Source organism: Phoca vitulina, unplaced genomic scaffold, assembly GCF_004348235.1.
Source record: "Phoca vitulina isolate PV1807 unplaced genomic scaffold, GSC_HSeal_1.0 scaffold3, whole genome shotgun sequence".
Lineage (NCBI taxonomy): Eukaryota > Metazoa > Chordata > Mammalia > Carnivora > Phocidae > Phoca > Phoca vitulina.
The window spans coordinates 63094462-63118585 of NW_022589706.1; the positions used below are offsets into that span (position 1 = coordinate 63094462).

The 24124-nt window shown below is 45.4% G+C and overlaps 1 protein-coding gene across 4 annotated transcripts in view; it reads right to left on the minus strand.

The window, feature by feature from the left end:
- Positions 1-1351: 1351 nt before the first annotated feature.
- WDFY3 (WD repeat and FYVE domain containing 3) overlaps positions 1352-24124 on the minus strand; it is a 234122-nt gene continuing 211349 nt past the window's right edge. For all 4 annotated transcript variants that reach the window (XM_032400715.1, XM_032400713.1, XM_032400714.1 and 1 more), the window contains 11 exons: positions 23716-23928; positions 20474-20621; positions 19124-19278; positions 18033-18191; positions 16773-16952; positions 13629-13811; positions 12422-12518; positions 9762-10082; positions 9064-9175; positions 8467-8664; positions 1352-5233 (listed from right to left, as the gene is read on the minus strand). In XM_032400715.1, coding sequence (XP_032256606.1) covers positions 5110-5233; positions 8467-8664; positions 9064-9175; positions 9762-10082; positions 12422-12518; positions 13629-13811; positions 16773-16952; positions 18033-18191; positions 19124-19278; positions 20474-20621; positions 23716-23928 — 1890 coding nt within the window. In that variant the 3' untranslated portion in view covers positions 1352-5109. The remainder of the gene's footprint in view (positions 5234-8466; positions 8665-9063; positions 9176-9761; positions 10083-12421; positions 12519-13628; positions 13812-16772; positions 16953-18032; positions 18192-19123; positions 19279-20473; positions 20622-23715; positions 23929-24124) is intronic.

Consider the following 24124-nt stretch of genomic DNA (forward strand, 5'->3'; position numbering starts at 1 on the left):
ACATTAAAGAGATTTGCAAAATTGTAGAACAATTCCACTCTTCACTAATTCTTTTTTTTTTGGCTTGGAAGGTTTTTCCCCATAGAAATATATAATTGATGTTAATATATAATGGTTTTATCATTATTATTTTAAAATGAATTAGCATATATTTTTAAAATTTGTTTTGATTTCTAATACAATGACTATTGATAGATGCAAACCACATAAACAGAAGTGTGGGGGTCCTTGACAGTTTTTAAGGACCAAAAGGTCCTAAAACCAAGAAGAAGTGCGATCTTAACCCCTCCCTGCTCCCCCCGCAGCCAGGGACACATGAAAACCTGACGCTGGGAGCTATTTCAACAGGGGCTTCTCAAGTTCACAAGTGGGGAGCGGCTGCAGCCTCGGGCCCTCAACTTGGGCCCTCAACTCGTATTTCAGGGCTCTCCAAAACACCATGCTGGCTCCCAGCGTGGGAGCTCAGCTTGCTGCCATTCTAGCAAAAGTCAAAAGGAACAGTAAATAAAAAAGAGCTTTGCAATGTGTGAGGAAAATGAGAATAGCAGTAAGGAGACTAAGTCAATGCTAGACCACTTCTGCTGGCCTGCCTCTTCTCCGATGCTCCAAAGGGGCTAAAATGAGGGGTGCATGTGTCATTTTATTGGAGAGGAGAAGCAAATTGCAGAAAAGGGACTTAGTGATCATTTGCATGTTTCTCCTCTAAATCCTGAATTTCGGGGCGTTTTGGTGGCTCTATTGTTAATCATCTGCCTTCGGCTCAGGTCATGATCCCGGGGTCCTGGGATCGAGCCCCGCATCGGGCTCCCTGCTCAGCAGGAAGCCTGCTTCTCCCTCTCCCCCTGCTTGTTCCCTCTCTTGCTGTATCTCTCTGTCAAATAAATAAAATCTTAAAAAATAAATAAATAAATCCTGAATTTCAGCAATGCCCATCCTTGACTACAATGCTTCTTGAGGTCATTAGAACCTGGAGTAGTACTGCACTAAAGAAATGGGAACTACCCTGTTTTCTCTCTTACCATTGGCTGTTGTTGAAGAAATGGCTGTTCGTTCTTGGGAGTTCTTGGTATTCCTCTATCTTTGCCTCTAAAGGGAAAGGAGTTGTACTGAAGTGGGATTTGTAATGAGCACAATATCCTCAAATTTGGGACTCTGCCGTTCAAGCTTACATGGAACTGGGATTTTGTTTGTATCTTTAAAAAGAGGAAAATTAGTTGCTAAAGCAGCTTAAATAAATTTAAAAAAGTGTTTTCTATACTCAGAAGGCAGTTTTAAAACTAAGTAAGCTAGTAACAATAAGAATGGATTTGTGAGTTCTTAACTCTCAGCCTGAAGACTGAAATGGAAAGACTAGCTTATGACAATAGGTGCCGTGCTTCCAGAAAAAGGGCAGGATACCAAAATATTCCTGATGTGAATATGGTAGGGGTGGGAGACAGATGATTTACTGTTGCTTACTTTTCTTCACAATGTGATGGAGAGAGAATGAGGGTCAGTGAAAAAGAGCCAAAACCACACGATGCACTTTGTCCACGGGTCCATTTGCGCTTGCAGGCGTGTCTCCCGAAGTCAGCTGTCTCTCCCTGCGGCCGTCCACACACACTCCTCAGCCCCAGGAAGCCAGCACAATTGGGAAGCTCAATGCAGAAAGCATTTAAAGATGGATCAAACTAGGGCTTGAACCAGACCCTAACAGCCAACATTTCTGTAAGCAGGAGCTTCTGAAAGAGAGATTCACAACTCGAAAAGAACTACACAAAGTTTAGGGAAGTATTTGCTTTCTGTTTTGTTTTGTTTCTCCTTCCCTGAGTAAACTAACTTAAAAACAACTTTTATTCTTTGGGTGGTAAATAGTAGGTATTTATTTGAAATGAAAAAAAAAAGTACCTGGACTATTGCATTTAATCATGTATTGTAATTGTGTTACTCTACCTTTTTGCATCAGAGACAGATACACAATGAACATTCAGTTATCACAGATTGCACACTAGATAGTAATTCTTCAGGCCTTTTACATAACCACCAAAGAACAGATATTGGATTCTGCAGTATAGTACAAACGTCCACAATCAATCCAGTCTTAGCCAGGTCTTCAATTTACTTCTGTTGCTGTACAAATAATTGGCCATTACTAGGGCTTACAAGTTAATAACAGGACAAAAAAATATACATTGCACTGACACAAAAAGTCAGCTGTGTTAATAGTCATGCAACAAGTAACCAAACTTGCTGAAATTAAAAATACTTTCTAAAAACAGTTTTAACGGCATAAATATTTTATACACAGTTCATTTACCAAAACAAAATGTATTTAAATGATACAAAGCAAAAAATAAGTTTCTACCAACTTTATACATAAGAAAGTGCAAAATAACTTATCTAGAGTGTTTTGCTATTATCCAGACGGATGGCTGCTATGGGCAGCTATTTTCCTCTTCCGAAGCATGACATTACGGTTCCACGCTACACACAAATGTTAGAATAGATGGATGGATGAACAAATGAACTACACAGATCAGGCAGGAGCCCTGTGAGGTACTCTCAGAGAAGGAATACAGACCACACGAAGGTGGGTGTACATGCTGAGAATAGATGTTGGTAAACAAATGTACATGAAACACACAAAGACATCCAGAGGAACAATTAGTTCATGTATGTGAGTGTACTTCCATGTGTGAGTGATTTGTGATTTCTGCATCAGAAAGCAAAAAGAAAAGAAACCCCACTGAATAAAAGAGTTGCCCACAGCACCAGCTGCCAGAGGAAATACTATCATGAGGGTTTTGGTTTCCACCTTCTATTATGGAAGTTGTGTCAGAAAGTTTAAAAGTGTTCATCCCATATAACTTCGTATGACACAGAGGAATAACCTTTAAGTAACTACATACACACATTCATATATTCAAGTCTTTAAAGAACACCTCTGCCATTGGGTTTGGGGTAAACATGGTTCATAGACACAAGGAGGACGCTTCTTTTAAAAAGTGTAGAATAACACTGCTACAACTCATCTGTAGGGCCGGACAGGGGCAAAGCCCATGATTCTATGATAGCACAATTCCTGCCACTGTTGAACATCCAGCATTATTTATTAGAACTGAAGATGGTGGGTGAGGGGGAAGTGTGGGGAGCACTTCAGACACAGGAAGGAAAACAGAACACAACTTTTCTTCAAGTTAAAGTATTAATGCCAATAATCCTTTTATTAACAAGTGTATTTGAACTTTTAGAAATGGAAGTGTACTAATCAATTTTGATATGTAATCATAAATAGACTGTAGGCTCAAACCTAGGTAAATAAAGGGTTAAATTTAGTAAGCATAAGGCACTAAAGCAGCCTTTATATTTTCTCTTGGAGACCTAGTTATCAGGAAGAACAAATTTGTTCTTAAGCTGGTTTCAGCCCATTAGGTACAAGATTACTATTGTACCAATGCCTATTTTTGAATGCATGTGCATATATGTGCATTTTAGTGCATAAGTGTGCCTGTCACCAGGGCCTAAAGATGAAAAGTTGGGAAAGCCAAAGCCACTGTCCTTTGTATGATACCTCCATGAGGGTGTGAAGGCCTGTCCTTCCTTGCTTGGGCCATAAATAATTCTACACTTTTTCAAATCACAGGGCTTTTAGAATTGTTCATAATATTATCACTAAATATCTGAAAATGTTAAAATCTAGATTAATTGTTTCATTTGTTTTTTATATATATGTATATGTATATATATATATATATGTACATAACACACATTTTAAAAAATCCCACCACCAAAGCCTTTTTTCTGTAAACTAAACTTCTCTCTTAAGCCCCAACCAGCTTTAGTCTCCCCGGATTTGTGTGTTCTGTATCCAACTAGTAGAACAAATTAAATAACTAAATATTAAAATACTGTAATTATATTCATAGCAAAAACAAAAAAATAGACATTGATACAGTATAAATCTCACTGTTTTCAGGTAGATGGCATTAAATGGTAAAGGTTAATTATAAGCAGTTCTGACATGATCCAGTTTTACAACAAGGTTTATATGTTAATTCTGTACACTTTTTTCATTTTTTACCCTTTTTTGAAAATAAGCTATCGTAGAACATTAGTGTCACCAAAGACACATCCTTATTATGTTCTATGCAAGAGAAGCTAATGTGGGTTACATGCAACTATATTTCCATTAGTTGAGGCAGGGCTGGCTCCTGCACCGCATCATCAATCACCTGACCGCCACTGTGCAATGCTCAGAAGGGGACGCTATGGCCACACGGCAGTCCAGACAGGAGTTTACATGGGGCCTTAGGACACTGGAACAACACTGAGGTGGTGCGTAGCCGGGTGCAAGATGCCCAGATATTTCCAGGGTATCTTATGGCAGGACTCTCAGTCTCCCACACTGTTTCCTAAAGAAGGTCCGCATCGTTTTGGTTACTAGCCTAGTTTAAGTGGAGATACTGTGGGCAACTTGAAAGAAAGGACATCGGGCACACAGGCTGGGCTGGAAAGCGGGGAGAAAAGACCACAGATAAATGTCTTTGAGGATTTAAAAAACATATTTATAATTAATTTGTGAGAGATGTCAGACAAACCATAAGTAGTTCACTGAGTTAGTGGTTTAGATTGAAGTCTCATGTTACAGACAGTTAAGTCCTTATTTAGAAAAAAAGGCCTTTATACCTATTTACAATATACACAGTTACTTGCAAAGAAGTCAGATTTACAACCATTTTCTAAAAGCCTTTTTTTGTTGGTGGTGGTTTTTCCAAATAAGGATGAGTCGATCTATAAAAATGAGACGCAAGAAAAGACAGTTAGTAAGTGAGGATTTTTCTCTTGGAGACAGCTACTGGTAACAGGGAGAACTGGATACTGGAAAAGTCGCTCCTAGGAACCACCTCCTGTTCTTCTTGTGCTGTTCCCCCAAACAGTGTCCGCCCCACCGCTGCACTCTACACCCGTTTATTCACTGATCCCTTGGAATTCGACGCTTCAGACACGTGGTCTGAAGAGAGGCGTAAACGGAGACTGCTTCGAGACGCCTTCCGAGCTGTGAGCCGTGACCGGGGAATCAGGAAGGGGGGGGGTCTACAGACCGTGATGGGCAACCAGCTTGTCGAATCTTCAACAATTCCGAGGCCCGTCCTCCGAACCCCTCTCGTGCTGTAGGTTGTAGTAACAGTTCTGACACACGCGCACCGGCGATGAGATTTTCAAGCGTTTGATTTCTGACTGAAACCGACTGCACCTAAAGGAAAGGCAAAATCAAGTAGGTACACGTCCTCGCCACGTTTGATCACTGGGCCGAGAAACACAAACTTAAAAATTGAACAGAAAGCCGGCACTATAATGCCCAAGAGCAGAAGTATAATTGCCAGAAGATGCCAAAGACGTACTGGTTTGTGGTGTGTGGCTCACCTGGGACCAAAAAAAAAAACCACCATATTATTTGTTTTCGTCTATGAAGAAAAGTAATACTAAACCAAGGCAAGCTCTCTATGTGACTGAATTTTTTTTTTTTTTTAAAGGCAAGATTTTCCTACAGGATGAAGCCGAAGGGTCTGAACAGCTGTGAGGCCAGTCTTCCCGTGTGGGACGGGCTTTCGGGCCCTGTAAACCTGGGAGCGATGCCAACATCTTTACTTGGAGCTTAACTCTTTTTCTCTTGGCAGAAGATTTACTACTTGTTTTAAAAGACTCTTTGGTCACTATCAAGTTCCTTTGGGCTTTTAAACACTGTTTGATCTACCCCTCAGTGATTTCTTGAACAGGAGTTTGGCTTTTCTGTCTGGTCCAAATGTTCTCATTTTCTGTTTATCTTGATAGAATTCCTTGAAGTAGACTCTACTAAAAGAGGTGTTCAAATTCTTCAAAAAGTATTCCTTTTCCTGGAATAAAGCAGGGTGTGACCTTGGATGTGGCATTTAATCACTTTAAGCTTGCCTTTTCATAAGACTGAAATAGAAAATTATTTTTCCTCCAATAATCTACGAGTAAAGGTGTCCAGAGAATAAACAAAGTGTCACCAGCTTAAGGAGTTTAAAGGGCTCTTCTTGGATCTGGGACTTTGACGAGACCCTCAGAAGTGCTGATAAACTCTCAGGGAGCCTGGGTGGCTCAGTCGGTTAAGTGCCTGGCTCTTTATTTTGGCTCAGGTCACGATCTCAGGGTCATGAGATGGAGCCCCGCATCAGGCTCTGCACTCAGCAGGGAGTCTGCTTAAGATTCTCTCTCTCCCTCTGTCCCTCCCCACTGCTCACTCTCTCTCTAAAAAAAACTATTAAAAAAAGTGCTGACAAAGTCTCTCACCAACTGAGGGGCACAAAGAACGTGGGCAGGGCTCTGCTCTGCCTTCTGTGTCTGCTCTATCATAAGCAATCACTGTGGGGTTGGTTTTTCAAATATACCCTCCACCGGACATCTGATAGCAATGGCTAATTTAAAGAATTATCTACCCTTAAATAATATTTGGGAAGTTAAACATGGCAAGGAATAATGTGTGCCAGTGTACATTCAGGGGTGTTGACTGTCAAAACTTACTAGATTACTAGGTTTTGTAGAGTGGGCCTCTCAAAGCACAGAACCCTAAGACAGAATCCTCTGCCAACCTCATAGAAAGTCCCATAAGGAATGGCTGGCACCAACATTCTGGCTACCTCATCTTGAGTGAGACTTCCCAGGAAAAAGGTTTAAGACATTAATCTGAAAAGAAAAGAAACTATAATAACATCTTTTACTGAACACCTATATTGCCAGACTCCACACTTGGTGTTTTATAAAATTCACACACATGATTTCACCGTTCTCTCAGCACCTCTATGAGGGGAGGTATAATTATCCACATTTTACAGATAAATAAATAGGCCCAGAGAGGGTCAGTAACCTGCCTGAGATGACAGAATGGACAGGAACCCAGGGAGCATTTGGTCAGTATAAACCCAAGGGCCACACCCTTTCCAATACGCCGGTGCCCACAAAGCCTCAGGAACCGGCTCAAAAACAATTATACAGCTCATGCTTCTATGAAAGCATCTCTGGAGTTAAGCAGCCTCAGCATCAGAGAGTGCTACGTGCGGGATCCTTTCCGTGGTCTGCCACGGAACGAGAGGACTGCAGACGCAGGTATGGGACCCCAGTGCAGACAGAGACGGCATCCAGATCAACGGTGAGGGGACAACGGACTCCCCATACAAGGGAATTAAAAAGGATCCCCACTACAAACCATACCTGCAAATAAATTCCAAGTGTATTTGGACCTAAAGACCCAAGTGTGAAAAACAAAACCCTGAACTTCGTAAAAGAAAATAAACAAGGCTGTCTTTATGATCTCAGGACTGGGAACGATTTCTTAAGCCACAAAAAAGCAAAAATCACAAAAAGTAAGAGATGCGACTACATCAAAATGAAAGACTTGTGTGCCAGAAAAAACATATATAAACTGAAAATGTAAGCCACAGACTGGCAGAAGGTACCTGCGAGATGTAGAAACGACAAAGAATTAGAACCCAGAGTAAATAAAGAACTCCTCAAGTACGGGGCCGGGGCGGGGGGGGGGGGGGGGACGACAGGCAAACCTAAAAGGAAAATGGGCCACATTACCCAAGAGCAAACTCGAACAGCCAATAAGCAAATGCCAAGCTGTCCCACCTCAGGAGCGCTGCGAGTTACAAGCAGCAAGTGGTGGCGGCTCCCGGAGCGGCCAGAGTGACCATGTGGCAACACCGGCCCGAAGAACCGGGACGGCCTGCAGAGCCTGCCTGAGGCGGTGTCACGCAGCACCGCTGTTCCCGAGACGAATCTGGCCACAACCAGTGCAGCTCAGTTTACGATCGGTCCGTTCCAGTCGGAGCTGTCTCCTCTAGGGACAGTCCAGCTCACCTACTGAGAGGGCATCTGTAAGGGTGTGTCCTACAGCACTGCTCAGAGAACCGGTAACATGCACCAGTCCCCTAGGAGTCCATCAAAAGGGAAGGAGATGAATTCTGATATATTCATACAAAAGATCTATGACAACAGCTAAAATGAAAGTATTAGTTATTTACGTGGAGTTCAGTAACAGTGTTGAGCAAAAAAAGGAAGTTACAGAAGGTACCGAGAGTGTGCTGTATTTATGTAAAACGGAAACCCCACGAAACACTAATATGGTGCTGTTTAGGGAGAGTCGAAGACGTGGGGGACGGGGGGGACGGGTGAGGGCGCACACCCGCACTGCTGCATATGCAAACACGGCGGAACGGGAGCACCTTCCCCTTCTGAGTCACGCAGGACCAAGTGTTTGTGATGATTCTTTCCCTATTTTTCAACAGGACAGAAGTGGTGCACAACTGTGATAAAAGGACAAAGAGAAAGCGAAGCTGGTTTAGACCGTCACAGCACTGTGTGCTGGGGACCCCGGAGCACATGAGAAGCTCTGTGCAGGGCACAATGCATATCCTGGGGGCCTGACCCCCAGAAACTCAAAACGCTCGCATCTCATCTTACTTCTGGCAGAAGAGCTGGCCGCAGTTCCTGCAATGGTGCCGTCTTTCTGTCAGAGAAAACCGCACGGAGCAGCCCGAACAGCTGTCCCCTCCTTCATCCTTCACCCAGTGGTCAGCAGCGGAACGGCCCGGCTGGTCACTCACAGACCAGCTGAACACTCGGCCTCGACTGTCACCGACGAGGATCCTGCTGTGATCCCTGCAGGAGACATGACATGACACCGAGTCACCCCGGGGAAGGCCTCCGCAGCCACGTGGCTGAACAGCGCTGTCACTCCTGAGGTTCTCCAGGTTTCCGTGGATGTGTGTGCTGGGGTGGGGGCTGTGTGTATGAAGAGACAAAAATAGAACCGAGCCCGAATTTACACTTTCGGCTCAGCTCTCCGGATCAAACCTTGCTGTAACCTGGAAGAACAGAGATTTACACTCCATGCACTGGCAGATTTCTTCCTCTGATCGGTCTGTTCAAGCCACGTCTGATACTGCAAACGACACCTGTTTTCCCCAAAGATGGGTCTGCACGTGTGGACCTAGGCTAAGCAAGTGACTCCGTGGCGGGGGGCGGGGGGGGGGGTAGCTGGCCAGGTTGGGCACTTACTTGGAGACGCCCAGGGCGGTGATCTCTGCGGGGTGTGCGTTGTCCTTACGATCGAAGGCCGTGTGCATAGTTAGCTTGCTCCTGAACACCAGCTGCCGTTCCCACCGGTACCCTGGAGTGCAAGAGACATGACACCCTGAAGTGAGAAAAGCCGGCATTCGGTAAGGGTGCCCTCATACGGTGCTCTCGAAAGTTAGGGTGCTGCATCGTCCAGTTAGAGCAGCTCTGCCTGTCCCAGCAGCCGCTGCCTCGGCTGCAGGTGAAGCAGTCTAGCTCAACACTGGTCGTGGGCCAGGCCAGGGAGCGCCCCGGTCAGAAAGATAGTGCAGAGATGGGGAAATCTTCAACGCGAGAAGAGGGAGTCTCTCCAATCGAGAACCTGGCCTCTAGCTCTCTAACAGGCAAGCTACCCGTAAAGACAGTTTTATTTCTTTATCTGTAATCAGTAACTTGCCCATTTTCCCAAAAGCGTTCAGGATTTGTGAAGGAAGAAAGTTTTTGGTGGGAGGTGTTTTTCTTTAAGAAATGCCCAACGTAGAGCAAGCACCACTGTGGGGTAAGGAACTGAAGAGGCCTGCTCTGTGAGAGGCTGAGGTCACAGGGACGGGGTGCAGGGAGAACAAGAGCCCGCCGCCTCACTCCACCAGCCCTCACGCCACCCGCAAGGAGCAGGAAACCGACAGCAGACTCCAAGTTACCGGGCTTCAGTCGGCTGTAATTCCGCACTTCCATGGGGCTGGGCTGAGGGTGGTTAAGGGGACCCTGCAGATGGGCTCTGGTCTGGCCCTCTGAATAGTTCACAAATATGAAGCCGTCCTTCTCGTCCAGGCTGAGCTGGTCGGACCAGCGCCTGGAGTCATCGGAAGCACTGTCGGTGCACCAGACGGCCGCTGCTCGGCAGGAGGCTGCCCGGGGCGCGTGGCTGCCGCTGGGCTGACGGGGCGCGTCCTTGGGGTCCTGGCTGGTGCTCTGCTCATCCGCGTCCGAATCGCTGCTGTCCTCGTCCTGGGCTTCTGGCCCTGGGTGAGGCATGGGGAGAATGACAAAACACACACATACACACACACACATTACAGGTAGACCCAGCTTGGTCCCACTGCTGTTTTTCTTCTACAAGTTAAGGCACGATATACATAGCATTTTAAGCTAAGTATAACAATAAAAAAAAAATACCAGAAATTTCAGCTAGGTTACATACAGCAAAAAGGAAAAAAAAAAAAAAAAAAGGAATTTCTGAGTTCAAAGACTGCTTTGGCCAAAATCCTGAGGTTGCCATTCCTGCTTTACAATGTGGCCCGGACCTGCCTTTACGAACGGCTCAGTGCCTGCCGCACCCTCCCTACCGGAGCTCGGCGGGCCGGCACCAACTCTGTGCTCCACGGAGTCCGGCTGCCCCTCGCGGCGAATGCCGCACGTGCCGCTGGCCCACCTCGCTGTGTGCCCGTGTCACCCACCTGTCGAGGCACAGCTCAAACACTGCTTTCTCTAAAATCTCACCTGGTGCCTGCAGCCCAAAGTGACTCCCACTTGTCTGGCCTCCTTGAACAGCTGTGCGCCTCTCATGTTTGAATTCTCACCCCAAACTACTACTTCTGGATAATCTTTCTACAGGACAGTGGTCACCTTGGGAGAAGGGGCCCCAAGCACAGTGCCTTCCATGTGGCAGTCAGTGTAAATGACAATCTAGGTGAATCAATTATTGATGAAAGCTTTAATCTACTGATGTGGGGTTTTTCCTTCTTCCCATCGTTACTACGCATTTTCTTAACCCAACTCCCTACTCTCTTGCAAGAGAGTCTGCGGGAGAGAAAATTTATAAGAAATAAATATACAGAATTGGAAAAAAAGGAAAGTACAAACAAGTGTACAAGCACCAGCTCACTATACATACACATTTTTTTTTAAGCAAGAGAAATTACTTAGTTTGCCTTCCTTGTACTAACAGTAGTAGTCTAGTTAGCTGATTTTTTTCCAATGGCTTATTACTACGAGCTTTAAGGTCTTCACTGACGAGCAGTCTTAGAAACGGCTTTCATTTCCAGTGAACCACTGGCTTGCCTTCCCTTTCACCCAGGCGACTGCCCTCGAGCCCTGCCACTCCTATACTGTCCAAAGTCAACCCTTCCCTGTGGGCTGCTCTCCCCTCCGCCACTTCTATCAACCTCTGTCCATGATATAAACATATAAGAAGAAAGAAGACATACCAATATCTCTCCTTCCTGAATGTGACCTCTTCTACCTTATTCATCTCATCTTCTTGTGTTATTCACTTAAACCTTTGTTAAAGGAAAGGACAGACTTCTCACTTCTCCTAAGACTGCTTACTCCAATGTCTGACACCCAGCAGGTCACCTCCAAGTACTTACTGAACTGAACTGGATTTTATGTCCCCAAACACCCAGATGACCTTTTTAGTGGAGCTGCAATGGACTCTGCAGAAACTTACATGCATTAAGGTAAGAGAAGCATTAAAATGCCCTGCCCATTGGATCATTTCTGTTTTCTGGCAATGAAAGTAGAAGCTATTTTCGGCTTACAAAGAGAAGTGATTTATGCCTTTCTGATAATAAGTCCTTTCCCTCATATCATCAAACTCATGCGGAATTCTCAGTGTACAAAAGTTAATCATGGAGAAACAATCTGAAGGCCAAAGTTAAAACCCCGTTCCTCTCGGGGAAGTCTATTGTACCAATTGTTCTAAATCAAAGTGGGGTAACTTCTCTGGAGATGAGCAACCCAGAGCAGATCTCAGCCTGGGTTTATGGCACCGCTTCTCATCATTCTGTATAGCAATCATCCATCTCTGTATTCCTCTGGAAAATCTTCAAGTGTTTCACAAATAACAGATAGTGGAGCACAGAGCACCAAGCTTCAGTTTGAATAAAAGCCCCTTTTCAAAGGCAGGCCTAGGGAGGGGATTCTGGTCTGCCTCCGTGAATACCTTACAAACATGATGCCAGCCTGTCACCCATACTGAGCCTGACAAGTGACGAGCAGAACAGATGTGGGACTGGGGGCCGTCCGATTTCTCCACCACTGCGCCCTCCAGATGTGCTCTGTATTTTCAGAAGTGAAGGCCTGAGCCTTTGGTACTCTGGGAAGCTAGCAGCTATATTTACCCTACTAGGATGAGGAAGCCAAGCATGACATAGCACACCACGTAGTGCCTGGTGAGCTGGCGAAGTCTCGGGTGCCCGCCCCACGACCTCCCCCGAGCTGGGGGGCACTCGTGCCTCTGACAGCCACACTCGACCTTAGGCTACTGTTCATGCTGTTTGATGTGAGTTTATCCACAGTGACCTCAAACAAACAAACAAGAAATATGAAAACTATGGAATAATTAGAAAGTATCCAATACCTATTTGTGCTTCTGGACAGTCTTCCTGCATTTCTAGGACTTCAACAGGCTCAGGAGCTGGTGTTTCAGGAACTTGCAAAAATTCCATTCTCCAAAACTGAATTTAAGTAAGTATGAAAATAAAAATGTTAAGCAGCTTAAAGAAACAATTTATATGTGACTGGATGAAGATGAGCTGTTGGGGGTTAAACACGTATCTCTTATTATTGTGTCTAATTAAATTTCCCTCTATCTTGAAAACTGTGGGAGAGAACTGTGTGCACATAAATAGTGCTTTCCGAACCGGGTTCCATGCGATGTTGATGGGTGTTTCGTGGTGAAGGGAAAAGGACTGTGGTCAAGTTAGTTGGAAAAACATGGTTCAACTAAGCACACTTTTATTTCCAACAAAACCCCAAGAGTCTTGCAAGCATGAAGGCACGCAATAAGCAGGATCGCCAAACGCATTTGGCTATGGAGCTTTTCCCGAAACGCCTCAAGAACAGAGTCATCTGAAACACCACTCTGGAGACAGCGGACGTCAGGGTGTGCCTGTTGTCTGAGGCACAGGGTGTGGTGTGGCGGGGGCTGAGAGCCTCATCTTTGCGCAGCCATTGACCGTGACTCCACGGCGGCAATCAGCTGCTCTCTGCTTTTACAAAGAGCACAGCTCAAGAAAATAGGCACAAAGGGAAACCTCCTGAGAGAGAGACCCAAGTATTCGGAAAGACTGTGAAGGTAAATACTCCGTGGATTCTCTTTTCTGTAGAAGCCCAACACGAAGAAAACTACGAAAAGGATAAACTAGGGTTCGGGTGAAATCATCTAGGATTCTAGAGAGGGACTGGACAACGTGAGTCCTCGGACAGCATCTTCTAGCTGTGATTCTCTGTAGACAAGAGACAGTCCCTGTTTTCCCCACAGAAGCCCTCTGAGAGGCCGAAAAGCCAATACTTTAGTGATTTCTGTGTTTAGCAATCTACGGGGACATGAAAATCATGCTTAAGTGACCCTGGGTGAAGTTGTCCAGTGGTGAGTGGCACTAACAGATCAGCTTCGGGGTAAGGAAGGGGCCGAGTCACCGCCGTTGCCGGTGTCTGAGAACCCAGTGGCCGAGGCCTGTTTGGATCCGGGCAAGAGTTTGCTCACTGACAGCACCGCGGACAGCTCCACGGGTCCCAGGTAAGCAGGGCGGCAAGCACCTAGCGTGGCCTCACCGCGCACTTACCCGGACCACGCCATCCGAGTGCCCCGTTACTATGACGTTCTGCGTGTCCCACTCGTTCATCTCCGACACGCAGCAGCAGACAATCTGCTGGCTCCTGCCTGTGAATGTGTTCACGCTCACGACAGGGTTCCCGTTGATGCTCCACACGTGGATGTGCGTGCCAGCGCAGGACACAATGTCCCCCTGAGAAGGTAAAACAGCCTCTTCACTCTCTTTGCTCCCTTCATACCACATTTTGGTTTCAGAAGCAAAGTCAGTCTTGGGCCTAGCTCTCAAAAAAACCTTCTAAGTTCTTCGACCGGTGGCTCGGGATTTCTGAGGCAGCCTGGAATTCAGTGCTTGCTGACCGAAAAACATACCCCGAACAGAGAGGCCTCTTAAAGAATTTGTGGGTGAGCGGCTGCGGCGGCGTGGGGGCGTCTGGCACGCACACCAGGGTAGGAGCCCTTCCACGCTCTCGGCTTATGCCCCAGCACACTGCTGCGTCATGCTTTACTCCGGGGAAAGCTGCCTGTGACCAAAGGAGGTGGGGCACCACTCTTGTGCCTCCCACTGTTTACAAAACCTCTTTATACCTTTCATTTAGAGCCAGGAATCCACCTCCACTTAATTTTACAAAATGAGTCCCATCACCAACAGCGTAAGGCAGAAGAGAAATCTTTCAGTCTAGATACAGCTATATCTCTCTTTTCAATAAATAAAGATGAAATGCTGGCAACACTGTAGCATCCTACTTTACAATTTGTATTCATAATAAGGGGAGGAGAATGAGGGAAAAAAAGAAGAAAATTAGAATAAAGGTCACTTCTTGGCCAGCTGGATAAACCTGCAGACTCCTTAAGCTGTTAACTCAGGTTTTTGTAAGTTCCAAAGACAGAAAAGAACAAGCTTTTCCCTTAAACTCTACCAGGCAGGGCTCTACCCAACCTGGTGAGACTCCAACCCACTCCTGTTACAGGAATGAAGACGCTTCCGGAGCATCTACCGTGTGTCAGTTAGTGTAGAGGACACTTCTGACATTCCATTTCATCCTTTCAACATCTGTGAGGTTACCTGTACTAGCCCCACTTTAGGAGGGATCAAAGCCAGGTGCAAAGACTGTAAGGAACCTGCCTAACGTCACAGGATAAAGATGTGAAGCTAGCCCTTTCTGGCCCCGAAGCTTATGTACCACACCACGCTGCTAAGACAGCCTGGAAGCCACGATGCTAGGCACTGACTTCAGAAATGACCCGCGGACTTTCAGTACAGCCGGCAGGCACACGAGGACCTACAGAAATAGGAAGCTGGCCATCAAAAGCGGGGGAAACCGGAAGCTGAACAGCAGCATCGACTCAAGAAAGAAGGGAAGGGGGAGCCAAGGGCGGCAAGGTGAGGAGGCCTGGGGCGCTCCCAAACCACCCTCTGTGCGGGTCTTGCTACTGCTCCCTTCCCCACTCTGGCCTTCTACCAAGATGGCAAGAACCAAACCCAAACCCAAACAAAAGTGATACTTAGCCAAGCACTGCTGTGTCTACCTCTGATTCAGCCACTGCACCACCTCGGACACTGAGTGTGAGCAGCTGTGCTGTAATTAAGGGGCTCAGTCTCTGCGAGGGGCGAGAGGCCGCTGCTGCTTCCGGCCCCGCGCCAGGCTCTCATCCTGTACTCCAGGGTGCCTCAGTCAGGGAGCATCAGAGCAAATCCTGCGGCTACGGCGTAAAGCAGAAGAGGAGGAGCTAAAGGGCAGCCGCAAGGTCGCTTACACCCAGAATGCAGAGTGAAATAAGGCAGACTTGATACAGGCTGCAAAACTATGACAGAGTAGCAATCTTTTCACGTGTTATCAAGAGATGACAAAAGCACTGTGAAAGGGAGAAACCAAACACACCTGTGGTGTCGGCTGCAACGACGGCAATCCACTGCGGAATAACTGACCGTCAATAAAATTCTCAGTATTCAAGTGAAAAACAACTCCAAAACAAAGCGCTCAAAATAGTGCCACAAAGCATCTGACTCAGGGCAACCCTGCCAGGTCAGAGCCATTCTGTTGCACTGAGGTTTTCGTAAAGCTCTTAGGTATACGTGTTTGTAGGACCGAGGTGCTGTTCCAAAAGCATCTTAAACCTTTCAGATATACCAAAAAATGAATTTGACTTTTACCCCTGCATACTCTCCCCTCCCTGCCAGGTGTGGTGGCTCTATTACCAGACATACCACCTACCATTCACTACAACTGAATTTCTTTTTCCTTCTTCTTTGACTGACTACAAGGTATCTGACTACTTAGTATTTTCTGGTGTAAATTAAGGATGCTGCATTCCTCCAAAGGAAAGCTGTCTGTGTGGGTGATGATATGATGTGGCTACGTGATTTCACACAAGAGGACCCCAGGACAGCGCTAAGGGTAAGGGAGGGAATGAGTACACATAGCTAAGAAGCAGTGAGGCTGGGGAGTTCTGGTCAGTTTGCAAGACCGATTTGCGTATGTGGGCATCACCAACATACAAATGTGGCAACTTGTCCCTCAGACACAGGGACCTCAGTCTTTGTATAACATACCCTTAGCTTCCCCTGATCCCCACACACCTCGGCAATGACCGTCCTCCCCTCACCCCACCTTAGGTGGGCGTGGTCTCCATGGGGGACTCCTAGGCTGGTGCATTAATTTTATGCTGACTCATTTATTTATACATAAAATATTTATTTATGAGAAGAGATTAATATCCTTCAGTAAGTTTGGGATAACTTTGAAAATAGTTCTATAACAACTCTGCTCGTTTGGTTCCCCAAATGTTAACTCTTTTCATCTTACATAATAAATAAAGACTCTGAACGTATTTCATAAAAATGTCAATACAATTTTAACATTCTTAACAGATCCTACAAATTCCTTGTTTTTAAAAAAGCCTATTCTAGAATGTTGTTTTGAACCAAATCTTGCTCTTCAAAGTATGCAGCAGTGAATGGATTTTAAGACAAAATTATCTCTGACTTACAAACTTTAATATCCATTTGCTTTTTGCATAAATCAAGGAACATGTAGTAGCATTTATGAAATGAATGTCTATCAACTTAGAAAACACTCAGAGTCATTTTTTGTTTACATTAGCCAGAAATACTTGTTTTCCTCACCATAAACCAAGTGGGCAACTGACTACTTACTGTTAATTCATTGATACAAAGAGCAGAAACTGGAGCTCGATGGCCTCGGAGCTGGGTTAGGAATGACAGTTTGTTCAGATCCCAAATGATGCAGGTTCGGTCACGGGACCCGCTGACGATTATGTGATAGGCCAATGACGCTGTGGCGCAGGTGACAGTATCCGTGTGGCCAAGTAAGGCCTACGAAGGAGAAGAGAAAAAACCAGGCTGATCACCGTGACGGTGCTCCCTGAGGGGCTCCAGAAGGTCCTGGCTGCACTAGGAGTGAGGGGAGCACGTGCTGGGAGCAGCAGCGTCTGCAAAGTCTTCCTTCTTTGCCGACTGTCCTTGCCTCATCCCGCTGCGGGGAAGTCTGGGGGACTCTGGAGGCTCTGACTTCCATTTTTACATCACTTCTTTCCTGGACCTGGGCTAGAATCTTAGAAGGGAGAATGGAAGCTGCGACTCAGCTTAGATTTTTTCATCCCGTTTCTACATGGAGATGCATCAGTTATGCCCCCCCAACCCCCAAAGTACAGAATTTAAACTGGGCATTGATTCTTTTATGCCCTGTGTCCTGTTAGTCTAAGGAACTATAACTGGATGGGTCTTTAAAAAATGCACATACGGTAAGGCCTGCCTGGTGATGGTACATGGTCCTAGCAAGATAAAGGGAAGTGTGCTGAGCTCCTGTTACTGACCTGGACACGTCTGTGCCCAAGAGATCTTCTTCAGACTACAATAGGAACTTTTGTCTTCTGCTAGAACATGAAGAGAAACAGGACCCAGGGAAACGGCAATGTGGGAGAGCAAGCATTTCAGAGAAGACGATTCAGATTACTGTTAAGAGTTCCTAAGTATTTAACTATTTAAATAATGAGTTGGCTTACAGTGTTTTGTCATACATAAATCCTTTCTGTATGCTCAGCAAACCCCAGGAGGCTGTTTTAAATAAGAAGTGCCTTCTACTGAGTGGGTTACTGGCTGGCACGCTAGCTTCAAAGCCTATTTTCTAAATGGAAAATACTGTAAGCAAGAGAGTCTGGATCAGCAAACTAAAATGTCAACCTTGCATTTGGAATAACGGGGTGCTTAGATCATTTTTAGAAATAGTACCGTCTCATTTCATTTCTTTTTAAAGACCCATTTCTAGCAAAAGAACATATTTTTTTTATTTTGTCCATTATACCTGAAGCACCTTGTTATTAAAGAAGCTTTGTAGTTTCTCTAGAGTGCAGGCCGCCGAGATGGAATATATCCATCTTCTGTTTATTCTGTTACCTGTTTGAGAGTGAGGGTCTTAGCCTTTTCTTTCGAGGTGCCCATCTCCCAGACACAAACAACTGTGCTCGTTCCACCTGTGACGACCAACTTGGGGTTGGGGCAGATTGCACAGAGAATCTGGCCCCACTCAGACAAACACTCATAAACAGTCACTACCTATAAAATAAAACAGATGTGAGACACACGTGCCATCAAGTGCTATCAACTTCGGAATCACAACGAGCACGCTGAGCGAAGGAGAGCCCCCACGCAGGCGCCTCACGGGCAAACGCATACGTACATCCCGGGCTGAATTTCCACTGAGGCTCTACCCTGAACCAGCCCTACAGCCTCCGAACTGCAGCTGCTATGAGAAACCATAGTAAAAAGGACTTTGCTCCTAGTGGGTGTCTTCAGTTTCTCCAGTCGCGGAAAATGATGTTCCGACTATGTGATGCTGTGTACGAGGCAGGGGATAATCTGGTAGAAGGCTGTGTTTGCTACAGCCAGTTAGAGGTACACGGAGATCATGAGTGCTGCCATTTAATGAGAAGCTTAACTAGAGTTGTGTCACAGCGCAATGCACAGACTTGCGCAAGCTAGATCCCACCTGCCGTTAGGAGGAGACTGGCAGAGGGCAAGCCCAGGGCACTGGACGGCCACGCCGCAGGGCCTCTCCAAGAGCTACTATGGGACTCCACACAGTAGCTGCTGCGGCCTGGGCGATGGGCTGACAGGTTTTCCATCAGTCACTTAAGAGTACTGAAACAGTACGTGGGCCAGATGGTGATCCACCGAAGAGACGCTCTTTCAGTGGTCAGAAATGTTGACCACCTGGCTGACTAGGATCTCTTGGAGGAATTCTCTGAGTGGGAGAGAAACTGCTAGAGCTCAGTACACAACTTTTGAAAAGCGGCTTGTTCTGTAGGAAACCCGCCTTGTCCACTAGTTCCTTTAACCTGATCTGACGCTGTGAAGCTCTCCCTTCCTCTGGGCTCTGCAGGAGCGGTTGACTAGCCCTTGGACTGGGCTCTTCCCACCCCTTTCAAGCAGGATATCCAAACCACAAAAGAGCAAGATTAAATGAGTGAGCAAGAAACAATGCAAACCTTGTCTGACTCATAGGTTCCCAGCCTGCAGCTGAGGTCCGCATAGCCCCAAGCGAAAGTTTTGTTCCAGGTTGGTGGGATAAGAACCTTATTCTGTTCTACTGCAAGAATGCCTTTATCTGTGCACACTATTTGGCCCACAGGCTCTTTAAGTTCTGTAAAAAACAAATCAACAGATCAGAATAGGGACAAGGAAAATGAACCTCATGATCCTATAGGGGATCATCATTTCATTTGTTTGTAGGAATCAAGCCTCCTGACACATACATTAGGACAAAATGACCTTAGAGGGAGAGCTTGGCTTTTGAGTCTCCGCTGGGTGATGGACATCGACCCTGACAGGTGTTCTGCAGGGCTTCCTTCCGGCTTTCCTGCCTCTTGAAGACTTGGGTTTGGCTCCTAGCAACTGGCCTGTCTTCTTGACCATTAGGACCGCGCAGAGTAATCTGAGATGCTCTCCAGAATCCATACACAGACCTTCAACCAGTCTAGGCCTGCAGCACCTCCCAAATGATATCCAGCCCTAGACTTCCAGAAGGAAGGACATGCCGTCCCCCACAAGGTCCGACCCCCTGCCCTGCCCTGCCCTGCCCCAGGACACTGCCGAGCACGCCGGTGCTCCGTAACCGTCAACCGCGGTGAGTGGGGCTGGTACAGGGCAGTCTGTGTCATGAATCCAAAGAGCACCGAGCGGGGAGCCTATCCAATCAACCAGACTGATACTGCAATTTTTAGATTTAACAGTGGCAACTTTAAGCCTTTACAAAAACCTTTTTTCATTCTAAGAAAAATATCCACTTGAAAAAGTATTTTATTTATTTAATTTTTATTTATTTATTTGAGAGAGAAAGAGAGAGAGCATGAGTGGAGGGGGAAGAGAGCAGACGCTTAATGGACTGAGCCACCCAGGAGCCCCCAAAAAGTACTTTTAGAGAAGTCATAACCACATTAGATAAAAAACAGATACTTTCAGTTGGCTTATTAAAAATGCAGTCTTTTTACTGCTATTTCTAAATTGGCAGAACACATACAAATGAAGATTACAAAGGTTTTTCTACATATATAATATAATGTTGAGCTACAAGATTTGGTATATTAGAATTTTCACTGTCTTAGCAGGAGGAGAAACCCGTTTGGTTCTTTTTGATGAAAAAATCCAACAGGCCAAAAAACCCCAAACCAAACCAAAACAAAAGGAAAAGGAGAAAATCTAACAAGTATTTGGTGATAGAAAGTATAGCACTAATTACAAAGGACACTAATGTTGAAAGGCACACGTTACTGCTAAACTAGGATTATTAACTACGCCCACAGCATCAGGAAGCACAGGTTGACTTCCTGTCACCTCACCTTTTACAGGTGTTAGAGAAGGCCTTAAGTTGTCCAGGTGATGGAAAAAGATCTTGTCACTTGTAGACCCCGGGGGGGCAGAGGCGCCCATACTGTCTCCATTCAGTCGGCTCCTCACTCGCTTTGGTGGATGAGGTTTCTTAAATAACTGGGATGAGAGAGGATGACACATTTTACAATGAAAGCTAACATTTATTGAGCCCTTTAAATGCCAGCTATTATGTTTTTATTTCACTTGCACTTCACAAGGACCACTAGGCACTACATTACCACGCCTTTCATTTGAGGAAAGAACGTTTAAGGAGGCTCAGAAGAAGGCTGGAGGTCTCCCATCTTGCAAGCAGGGATGGGACCATGATACTTTTTAAAAGCCTGGGTTACCACCATGCTCTATGCTACTCTGACTTCCTAACTTTCCAGGGGTAAATGAATCTACTCAAACTATAGCTGATCAACAATTATTTTCCAATGATTTTTAAAAAAGTAACCAATTCTTTACAGCCAGATACCATTCTGTACCACTGAGGGCAGACTGACATTCTGAGTTATTTCTGGCTTCAATGTGGCCTTTCAACATGACATCCTTTTGGTGTCTTTTAGATGCTACTAATTTGTTCAAAGTATGAACACTGTTGCCTTCTTTTTACTTTGCAATGTTGTAAGGGGAAAAAAAGAAAATAGTCATGTAAGATGACTATTTTTTAAATACTGTACATCTTCAAAATAGGCCTAGAGCCATTTCTGTTAGAAAACTGTTATCTGAGGAAGATATCTGGAAAATCTTAGATAAAATGAGATTTAAAATGACTAGAAAACCTTCACACTTCGTGAATGTGACATTCTGGATTTCCAGAAGAAAAAATAGAAAAAAATGCTTTGTAAAGAGAAAGATATTTTAGGCATCCAAACATTTAAAAACCTTGTTCCTATCTTATCTACATATATCAGGGTTCTGTTATTTTCTCTAAATGACACAGACTCTGTAGTTGTATAAAAAGACTCCCCTACTTTAAAGCATGTTCATGAATGGACATTTGCTGAAGAGCTTTTTTTTTTAATACAGATATCACATTAATAAGTTCTTTTTTTTTTTAAGATTTTATTTATTTATTTGACACTGAGAGAGAGCACAAGTAGGCAGAGCGGCAGGCAGCGGGAGAAGGAGACGCAGACTCCCCCGTTGAGCAGGGAGCCCCACATGGGGCTCGATCCCAGGACCCCGGGATCATGACCTGAGCAGACACTTAACTGACTGAGCCACCCAGGCGCCCCTGCTGAAGAACTTTTAAGAGGACCCAAGGATAGAGCACCTCGCCAGGTCAGGGTATATAACAATGTATGGATATGCTGACTGTAAAACCTAGATTTTCTAGGATGACATACTTTGAAGGACTCTTATCAGTCACTGGAATGTCTGAAGCATATTCAAACTTTAGTTCCCAGGCTGTCCGCCTCTTAAACTCAAAAGGGACCGAAATCCTGTGACAGTACATGTGTCCTGATTTTTTCGTTCAGAATATTTCTCAGAGGGTATGAAACACAGTTCTTGCGCTTGTAACCCTCAGAGAAAAGGAAAGGTTTAACTACAATTCTTCAGCTGCGATTAGAGTTTATCAATAAGCATTTCACTTTAAAAGTAAACACAGTTCTGGGGCGCCTGGGTGGCTCAGTCAGGCGTCCAACTTGGTTTTTGGCTCAGGTCTTGGTCTCGGGGTTGTGGGATCGAGCCCTGCATCGGGCTGGGCGTGGAGCCTGCTTGGGGCTCTCCTTCTCCCTCTCCTCTGCACCCCCCTCTCTAAAAGTAAACACAGTTACTCAGTTGGGGGATCGGACTACGCTGTGAGTGGCGCAGTTACAGGCTCTGCTGCTGTCTGTTGTACGAAGAAGTGCCATTGTTCTGACTGTTCCCAACCATCAACCCTGGAAACCTCCAAGCTGGTTAATGTACAAAAAGGGAGCCCAAGAGAGGTATCTGAGGCAGGAACAGAGAAGGATGTCCGGGCCAAAGTGCAGACCCAGGGCATTTGGGAAAGCTAGGTGGTTTGGATGGCCAGCAGAGTGTGCCTTTCCCACAGGGCTGGTTCCTCCCAGCGCATCACACCCTCCTGCTGTGCTCTGAGGACGGGGAGGAGAGATGGCATAAAGTCTCTTAACTGGGCTTCGCTCATCGTGAAGGTGAGAGATCTACAGCACTTGGGTGCTGAGTGGCTACACTCTTGGTTTTTCTGTTCAGGTTCCAGATGGTGGTTACAGCAGCTAGGGCAGGGCTGGTTCTAGGCATTCCCACAGCATGCGCTCTCCTACCAGAGCACTCATCACACCTGCATCACTAATCTAATCCAGATCACCACTATCTGTTCCCTCGACTACTATTAAGAGATTCCGAGGTGGTATTCTGCTCCTAACTTGGTTCCCCTACAGTGTGTGCGTGTATGAGACTATGGACAGAATGATCTTTATTTTTCAGTTTTTATTTTCATTCCAGTTAGTTAATGCACATGGACAGAATGATCTTTAAAGTCTAAATAAGGGGGAGCCTCGGTGGCTCAGGTGGTTAAGTGTCTGCCTTTGGCTCAGGTCATGATCCCAGGATCCTGGGATCAAACCCCACGTTAAGCTCCCTGCTCAGCGGGGATCCTGCTTCTCCCTCTGCCTCTCCCCTGGCTTGTGCGCTCACTCTCATTCTCTCTGTCAAATAAATAAATAAAATCTTTAAAAAAAGTCTAACTATGGGGGCACCTGTCTGGCTCAGTCGGTATAGCACATGACTCTTGATCTCGGGGTTCTAAGTTCAAGCCCCACGCTGGGTGTAGAGATTACTTAAAAATAAAATCATAATAAATAAACGAATAAGTAAAAAATAAAGTCTAAATACGACCATGCCATTTCCTTGCTCAAAGTCAGCACTGGCTTCCTACTGGCCTTGGGACGAAACCCCATCTCTGTGTGCTGTGGCCCCCGAGACCCCATCTTCTTCCCTGATTGCAGGTCTTATGCAGACATAGGAAAGCGCTCCCTGCACTCGTCTGTGAGGGGAAATTCTCTCTGAACAACATTTCTATTTACCTGGACTGCAAAAGGGAGGAGAAAGCAATAATCTTGGAACCTACTGAACCTATTGGGTGGCATGGCTCTTCAATAAAAACTTAGCCTAAACTTATTATATGGTCATTCACCATCTATAGCAATATTAGAGCTTAAAAAAATGAAACTGAGAGCATCAATGATAAGAATATCCATACCTGTTTAGGGATCTGACCAAAGTTATTAATGAACCCTATGGTGGCTGTCTCCTTTAGTGGGTCATTTATGTTGTAGATATCCACTTGACCCTCATAAAAAAGATGGTGGAAGACATTTACAGCTTCTACTGCAGCAGGGCCTTGCTGTTTATAACCAAAGATTAAGTCAATCCACTCATGCAGATGGGCACTCACGTAATCACATTCCAAAGCCTGTAATTTCAAAACACACACGTTCAGTCACAGGCTGACTTTTATTACTTGCTCAGAAAGCAAAAACAATTGGCCAGTGATCACAAGGAACTAAAATAACTAAAAATCATAAGAACAATATCTGTAATTTGAACAAATGGGTGCTATCTTGCTCAAGGTCCTCTCTTTGTATTGTGGTCAACGACCCAATGAAATT